General features: G+C 46.3%; 1 protein-coding gene across 1 annotated transcript; it reads right to left on the bottom strand.

The window, feature by feature from the left end:
* Positions 1 to 1,515: 1,515 nt before the first annotated feature.
* Positions 1,516 to 8,491, bottom strand: LOC119424221 (chromobox protein homolog 2). The gene is made up of 5 exons (XM_037691703.1): positions 8,397 to 8,491; positions 8,280 to 8,323; positions 7,750 to 7,815; positions 3,388 to 3,457; positions 1,516 to 3,318 (listed from the first exon to the last, which is right to left on the bottom strand). Exons 1-5 carry the CDS (start codon positions 8,460 to 8,462, stop codon positions 2,089 to 2,091), a joined length of 1,476 nt encoding a protein of 491 aa, XP_037547631.1. The 5' UTR covers positions 8,463 to 8,491; the 3' UTR covers positions 1,516 to 2,088.
* Between the last annotated feature and the right edge of the window lie 348 nt (positions 8,492 to 8,839).

Consider the following 8,839-nt stretch of genomic DNA (forward strand, 5'->3'; position numbering starts at 1 on the left):
AACGCACCATTGAACTCTGGCCCGGGCTAAAACCTAGGTCTGGGTCCGGTAGAAGAGAACTCCAGTGGTTCCAGTACAGTGTGAATGTAATCAGACCGAGCCCCGCTCCACAGGACAAGCAAACACACATTTCTCTCATATGGAGCCGTCAGCCACCTTGTGTGAAGAACAATATTCTCCATGGTCTTCTGTCTCATCTTCTGCTCATGCTGAGTCCATTTTTGAAAATGACAAAATATAACTCCTAAAACTGCTAAAATTTGATGCCACTTTGTTTTTGTTTTTATTTCCAGAAGAAGAAGAAGACGTGTCTTCAGAGGTTTTTGTGTCGTTTCTCTCAGTAGTTCTTGGTGCAGCGCCCCCACAGGTGAGGGGGGAACAGGTTGGTTCAACAGGTTGGTTCAACAGGTTGCTTCAACAGGTTGGTTCAACAAGTTGCTTCAACAGGTTGACTCGACTGCACAGTGCAGTGTGAATGCAAACACACCAGCTCAAATGTAACAAAAGGTCATGAATATTGGTCCAGAACCGAGTCTACCGGACTATCTGGTGTGAAAACGACCTGAATTTTCTCCTGTTGAACACAGACAAGACTGAGGTTTGCTGCTATAGACTTAAACTACTGGAGGAGAAATTGACCTCATTTACCCAAGTGAATTGTTAAAATTGAATAGTTTTCATTTGATACTATTTCTATCTTAACATGTGATTCTTGACCTGCCATTGTGTATCTGTTCCTACCAAACCCAGCTGGTCGAAGCAGATGGTCCTCTAGTCCTGATCCTGGTTCTGCTAAAGGTTTCTTCCTCATGAGGGAGTTTTTCTTTCCACTGTCGCCTTCATGCTTGTTCAAGATGAGAGTTCAGTGATGGAGTTAAACTCAAAGCTGCTCCTCAGATAAATAATGTTCAATTATTATTTCATACATGAATGTTTCTGTTCAATTATTATTTTATACATGAATGTTTCTGTTAAATTATTATTTTATAGATGAATGTTTCTGTTCAATTATTATTTTATAGATGAATGTTTCTGTTCAATTATTATTTTATACATGAATGTTTCTGTTCAGCCCTGAGATGATTCTGTTGTGACCTGGTGTTATTGAAATAAACTGAACTGAAGTGAATTGAAAACGTTTGCAGGTGTATCTGAAAAATGTTGATGAAACACATGTGAAGTAACAGTTAAACATTATAAATATTTAAAGATAAAAAACTTCATCTGAATGATTTTTATATTTTTGTACTGGGGACAACACAGAGCTCCAATACAAGGTTGAAGACCACGAGGAGGGAAACGTGTCAGGAGACAGAGGAGAAGAGGAAAGTGAAGAATGTAGGACTGAGGGTTGAAGCTCTAAATGTGGGGACAATGACAGGCAAAGGTAGAGAGCTGGCTGACATGATGCTGAGAAGGAAGGTAGATGTTTTATGTGTCCAAGAGACCAAGTGGAAGGGCAGCAAGGCTCGCAGCATTGGAGCAGGGTTCAAACTATTTCACCATGGTGTGGATAGAAAGAGACATGGAGTAGAGGTGGTCCTGAAGGAGGAGTTGGTAAAGAATGTAGTAGAGGTGAAGCAGCTGTGCTCAGACCGAGCGCCTGTAACGTTTACTACAGACAGAGGCTGGTCTGAGCTCTGTGTGTGTGTGTGTGTGTGTGTGCGTGTGTGTGTGTTGGCAGGGCAGACGCTACATTTCTGGTAACAGTTCTCACATTTGTTTTTAAATACAAAAAGGGGCGGGGCCATTTGAAGTAGAAGGAAGGGAGAAGTGGTTCAGTTCTGTAAACATGGTGAGGTTCTGGAGTTCTGACCCAGTTTCCTCATAATTAGTAGAACTGCAAGAATTGAAAAATATCAGGAGACCTCTTAAACCGGCCCGGCCTGTGAGGGACACAGACTGGTTCTGGATCCTTTGACCCGTATCAGCTGGTTCTGAGTCCCAGTGTAAATGGGTTCCTTCTGGTCTGTGATGGAACGTCTGCATGTTCTTCACAGGCAAAGTAATTGGTGCTGCAGGAACCAGTTCCAGATGCTCTGGAAGTCCTGGTCCCTGAGCAGCTACAGAAGCCTTGCAGGTCCAGTTTCAGTGGTTCCGTGAGCTGAAGAAGCCCACGCTGGTGGGAGACTCCTTCACCGTCACCGTGATGAAGTTCGCCGTGACGTCCGTGACGAAGACGTGCTCCAGGAGGCTCCGGGCCGGCCTCCAGTCCGTCTCCGTGTCCGAGGCGCTGGTTCCGAGGCTCGGCCTGCTGTTGTCGGGGAACATGGCGGCGTCGTGTTCCGACCCGCTGCTGCTGGTCTCGTCAGAGTCTCCGGTGCTGAGCTCGTTCAGGCTGCGGTTCTGAGCGCTCGGCCCGCGGCGCCGCTCCTCCTGTCTGCTTCCTGCCTCCCTGCCCCGCCCAGGTTCTGCGGCGCCGCCCGCCATCAGAGTACAGCGCTGCCCCCCAGCTGCTGGTCTTTTTCCGGTGCCGGCGCCCCGCGGGCCCAGGTTCCCCCCCAGGCTGCTGCCGACGCTCTGCAGGTTCAGGGCCCGGAGACTCAGCGCCTTGCTGGCCCGGTCCCGAGCAGTCGGGGAGGACGCAGACCGTTTGGAGAAAGTGGAGTTCTGCGGACATCCTGGACCTTCCTGCCTCCTCTGACCCAGCTGGGGGCGCTGCGGCGCCGTCGGACCTCCCCCAAAGCTGCTGTGGAGCCCGAGCGGAGCCACGGTGCCGCCCGGTCTCAGATGACAAGCTTTAAAGCCACTTCCTGTTTCTGAAACGGAGCGCCTGAGCTCAGAGTTCTTCTGGGACGGACCGGTCTTGTGAGAGGACGAGGAGGCGGACAGGGACCGGCCGGTCCACATGCAGCTCAGGGCTCCGGGTTTGGAGGCGGAGCTCTGACAGAAGGAGCTGTGGGAGGAGGAGGTCCCCTGGTCTCTGGAGGTCCGGTTCAGCCCGGCGTAGGTGAAGCTGGCCGGCTGCAGCGGCTTCTTGACACCGGGCCGCGGCTCCTCTCTGAGCGATCTGATTGGCTGATGGTGGCGAGGAGGAGGAGGAGGAGGAGGAAGAGGAGGACGCAGAGCCTTCAGGTCCGGGTGAAGCGGCTTCCTCCCTCGCTTCTTCTTCCGGGGCGGGTCGGGTTTGGCCACCAGAATCTGGGGCCTCTTCTGGGGTACCGGGTGAAGACGAGGGCCTGGCTTGGCCTTCTTCACGTGTTCTTCATCGTACTCCTCCTCCTCCTCCCCCTCCTCCTCAGAGGAAGAGGGGGAGGGGGAGGAGGAGAGGCCGGAGGACGAGGAGGAGCGGCCGTCTTTCATGACCGAAGGCGGCAGCTGAGGAGAGAAGAGGAGCGATGAGACCTGACCAGAACCACCAGAACGGATCAGACGGGTTCTGTTTACCAGAATCTTTCTGGGCCGTCCTCGCGGGCGTTTGCCTTTCTTCTGAAACAGAAGCTCCCGCTCCTGTTCCCTGAAAACAAACAAACAAACAAACAAACAACCCGGCTCATTGATCCTGTCAACACATCAAATGTTCCATGAGTCCCCACAACAATCAGCTGTGATGACGTCATCAGATTATGGTAAATGGACAGTGCCTACACAGCTCCTTTGTCTTATTTCAAGACACTCGGAGCTCTTTACAACAATCTGTGCCTCATTCATGCAGCTCTATACTAGATCTCTACAAAGATGAACTAATCATCCTAAAGAGACTCAGAGCTTCATCACGTTCAGACACTGATGAGGGTTCAGTGTCTTGCCCAGGGACACTTCAGCATGTGACTGCTGCTGGATTCAAACCCCCAACTCTCACATTGAAGGACGACTGCTCTAACCACTGAGCCACAGCTGCCTCTAATTTTTAGAAATACTTAGAAATTTATTTTGAAATAAAATCATTTCATTTGAAGAGAAACGTCAAACCATCTTCTTGGACCCCTGGTCCTGTCACATGATTCAAACATGTCACTAGAGCCTGATTTATGTTTGGACACTTTGTCCTGTTCAGCTCTGAACTGTCAAAAATAATAACCTCATCCAAACCATCCACATGCCTGCTAGATCCCATCCAGACTGGTTAAAGAGGTATTTCCACTAATTAATGTCCACATTTTGGATCTACTTCATTTGTCTTTAATGGATGGTTGTGTACCACAGAGCTTTAAGTTGCTGTAATTAAACCTTTACTGAAGAAGTCTGATCTGGACTCAAGAATCCTAGCCAGTTATAGATCTACAGTAGCCCCTCGCTACTTTGTGGTTCGTTATCAGAGTTTTCAAAATAAGAGTGGACGTGACACACAACTGGCTGATTGATGGATGAGCTGCACGATCAGCATGGATTGTTTATTTAAAGTAAATTATTTAGCACCTGCTGCACCTCTACAAACTACACTGCAGGAGAAACTTCCTGCTGCAGCTGATCAGCTGTTCACCGTGCAGAAGTGGGCGTGGCCAAGAGCCTTGCAGGTGGCAAAGAGCAGACGAGGCAGAGAACTGAAATCATGACGTTCTGTCTCTTTTTAGAGAATTTAGAAACATTGTCACACCATCTTAGCACCAACATAACTGGTTTGTTCCACTTTGGAGTAAGCTGTTGGGGGAAGAATCAGTTTTGTGTTGTGTGTTTCCTTGACTGATGAAGTCTTCTGGATGGAAGGTGAAACGTTTCAGCAAAAAAAAAGAAACTGTCCAGATGACCTGACTGAAAATTGTTGGATTGTAAACCTGGATTATTGAACATGGACCACTTTGATCTCTCTTTTAAGCTCCAAGCGGAAAACTTGGTAAAGAAACTGGAAGTTAAACTGGGTTTCTTTTTCAGAAACAGATCCTGTCTAACTCTGAACCCTGAGGAACACCTTGTATCTGTGACTTTCCTTCCCTCCATTGATTACGGTGACATTATTTACATGAACACTCCTACAAGAACCCTGCAGATGTTGGATGCTGCAGATGTTGGATGCTGCAGATGTTGGATGCTGCAGATGTTGGATGCTGTCTATCATGGTGCACTAAGATTCATAACTGGCTGTAACTACCGTACCCACCACTGCACCCAGTATTCACTGGTTAACTGGTCTCCATTAACTTCACGCAGACTCTCCCACTGGTACATTTTCATCTTTAAATCACTTCCTGGTCTGCTGCCTTCATACATCTCCTCCTACATGTCTCTGTGTGAGTGCAGCTACAGCGTGCGCTCTCAGGACATCATTACCTGCAGTGTTCCCTCAGTGAGGACTGAACTAGACAAAAGGACCTTCTCCTACTCCGCTCCTGTTTCCTGGAACATCTTGTAAAAACATCTGAAGCTCTCGACCTTTGACCTCTCTAAGTGGCTTCAGACATCTGTCAAGTTCCTGCAGATGTTCCTGTTTGTAGTTTTCTACATTCACCTTATAATCTAGATGTTTTTGTTACATTTTCTTTTGAACACCATTTCATTTTCACCTGTTAATCTCAATCTGTGCGCCTCTTTCATGACTGTCCTGACTCTGTGAAACCAGTTCTCTGTTGTAAAAGAGTCCTGGAGGCTCAATGGGACCAGTGTCATTTCAATGAAAAGATTCTTTCAGTTCATGAACACCTTGGACCAAATACCGCCCCCAGCATCGATGTTGAACTCCCCCCTCACTCCCTCCCTCCCTCCGTCCCTCCCTCCCCTTCTCTGTCTTCTCCCTCCCCTCTGCTGATGACATTGCTGACATTATCAGCAAGTCTTAAGTCCTCATCCTGTCGGCTCAATCCATTTCCCACAGTTCTTGTTAAATCCTGTCTCCCCATCATCACTAACATCATCCACTCCTCCCTAACCTCTGGCGTTGTTCCCACAGCTTTCAAATCTGCGACCATCACCCCCATCATCAAGAAACCAGGTCTTGACTTTACCAACTTCAGTAATCTTCGTCCAATCTCTAATCTGCCCTTTATTTCCAAAGTTCTTGAAAAAGCCATTGCTAGTCAACTTCACTCTCACCTATCCAACAATAACATTTATGAAGAGTTTCAATCGGTTTTCGCCCCCACCATAGCACCGAAACAGCTCTAATAAAAATAACTAACAACCTTCTTCTTGCTGCTGACTCTGCTCTTCTGTCTATTCTCATTTTACTGGATCTAAGTTCTGCCTTCGACACAATCTGTCATTCTATCCTCCTCAACAGACTAACCTCCATTGGCATCTCAGGTACTCCGTTAGACTGGTTCAAATCTCATCTCTCTGACCGCACTCAATTCATTCAGCTCAAATCCTTTTGTTCCCAGTCATCCCCCGTCTCCACGGGTGTCCCCCAAGGCTCTGTCCTCGGACCCCTCCTCTTCATCATTTACCTCCTCCCTCTAGATCACATCTTCCGTAAATTTGGTGTCCATTTTCACCGTTATGCTGATGACACACAGCTCTACCTGTCAACAAAACCAAACTCCACCCACCCACCCTCCATCCTCACCGATTGTCTCAATGAGCTAAATCACTGGTTTTCTAACAACTTCCTTCAACTAAACAGTAACAAAACAGAAATCAATCTTGTCTGTACCAAAAACTCTCTTTCAAAATCAGAACATCTTCTCATCCCCCTTAACAACTCCCTGCTATCCCCCTCGCCTCAGGTCAAGAGTCTTGGTGTCATCCTCGACACCACTCTCTCCTTCACTTCACACATCAACAACGTCACTCGGTCTGCCTATTTCCATCTCAGAAATATTAACCGTCTCCGCCCTTCTCTCACACCCCGCTCCACAGCCATCCTTGTGCACAGTCTTTTGTGACTTCTCGGATTGACTACTGCAACTCCCTTCTTTATGGCCTCCCCAACAAATCTCTCCAGAAGCTGCAATTGGTCCAGAACTCAGCTGCCCGTGTCATAACTCAAACCTCCTCCTATAACCACATCACTCCAGTCCTGCAGCAGCTCCACTGGCTCCCGGTTAAATCACGCATCGTCTTCAAAATTCTTCTTCTTCACTTTCAAAGCTATCCACAACCTTGCCTCTACGTACCTATCTGACCTCTTACACATCTCCATCCCCTCTCGCTCTCTCAGATCCTCCTCTTCACTACACCTCCATGTACCCTCTGCGCGCCTCTCCACCATGGGGAGCAGGACCTTCACCTGCTCTGCCCCTCATCTCTGGAACTCTCTACCCCCTGACTTAAGAAACACCACCTCTCTTTCTATATTCAAGACTGCTCTGAAAACACTTCTCTTTAGACTCGCTTATCCTTAACTCTGCTCCGTGTATTTTATATTCTTTATGTATTTTATATTCTGTATGTAATATATTCCTGTTGATCTTTGTTCTTACTGTAAAGTGTCCTTGGGTGTCATGAAATGAGCTTTTTAAATAAAATGATGATTATTATTATCATCATTATGATGATTATTATATTATTATGATGATTATTATTATATTATTATGATGATTATTATTATATTATTATGATGATTATTATTATATCATTATGATTATCATCATCATTATTATTATTATTATGATTATTATGATGATTATGATGATGATGATTATTATATTATGATGATTATTATATTATGATGATTATGATGATTATTATATTATGATGATTATGATGATTATTATGATTATTATTATGATGATGATTATTATGATTATTATTATGATGATGATTATTATTATGATGATGACGATGATGATGATGATGATGATGATGATGATGATGATGATGATGATTATTATGATGATGATGATGGTGTGTAGAGCTCGACTGGGGCGGCCTCACCTCTTGTGAAACGCGGCCAGCAGCCTGGGGTCCAGAATGTTCTCCTCGGGCTCCCAGCTGTTGTGCCTGAATAAAAAACAAACAAACAAAATGTAAATAACGTCATGAACCTGAATTAACTGAATAAAACTGATTGTTCTGAAACAAATCCACCGACTGACCCAGGAACAAACAAACAACATGAACTCTTCTGTGAAAGGATTTTATCCAAATAACAACAATTTGTTTGTTTCCTGCAAGATGTAAACGTTTGTAACTTCCTGGTTCAGAAACAGTGACGTCATCTTTACATTTAACAACCTGCGCTATTTAAATTAATCTCATAAACTCGAGTTGTTTATGTGGGCCGACAGCGGTTCTGTTCGGGTTCTGGCTCGGCTTAGACGGACTCAGCTGGTCTCGTCGGGACCGGTGCCGTCCGGACACGTCAGCCCGGTTCGGGTGTTCGGGTCCGGGCAGCGGGGTGAGCACCGGGCCGCCCCGGGCTTTGTTCCGTTAGCCTCGGAGGCTAACAGCTAGCACGGACTCACTTGGAGGACCAGCCGCTCCATTTCACCAGATACTCGAACTTTCCCTGCGGAGACACGCACAGTCAGAACCGGAGAACCGAGCCGGGCCTCTGCCGAACCGCGGGCGCAGCTGCTTACCTTCCTCTGCCGTTTGCTGAGGATACATTCAGCATCGAACACCTGCCCCACCGTCACCCCCTCCATTACTGCAGGTAGCGTTGAGCCCTGCCGGCCACCGTAGCCGCGCTGTCACTGACATATATGGTCATAAACATTTTACATCATCACGTTTTATTCAGTCACTTTTAAGAAAACTAATCCACGCGTCGGTAAAAAGATTGGATGAAAAATTACATTTTACAGCTTACTCGTGAAAATGTTAATTTCTACAGTTTTTTTTAAAGAAGTATCTGTAAATTATCAAACAGCAAAAAAGGTTGAATCATGTCATCTGTAATCAATCATCATGAACAACACGCAGTAATCAATCATCATGAACATCACGCAGTAATCAATCATCATGAACAACACGCAGTAATCAATCATCATGAACAACACGCAGTAATCAATCATCATGAACA

Source organism: Nematolebias whitei, chromosome 17 (genome assembly GCF_014905685.2).
Source record: "Nematolebias whitei isolate Nwh7 chromosome 17, NemWhi1, whole genome shotgun sequence".
Lineage (NCBI taxonomy): Eukaryota > Metazoa > Chordata > Actinopteri > Cyprinodontiformes > Rivulidae > Nematolebias > Nematolebias whitei.

Coding starts and splice junctions, on each gene's coding strand:
- LOC119424221 (XM_037691703.1), bottom strand. CDS start 8,462: ATGGAGGGGGTGACGGTGGGGCAGGTGTTCGATGCTGAATGTATCCTC. Junction 7,816..8,279: donor TGGAGCGGCTGGTCCTCCAA/GTGAGTCCGTGC, acceptor TTTTTTATTCAG/GCACAACAGCTGGGAGCCCG. Junction 3,319..3,387: donor GACGGCCCAGAAAGATTCTG/GTAAACAGAACC, acceptor TTCTCTCCTCAG/CTGCCGCCTTCGGTCATGAA.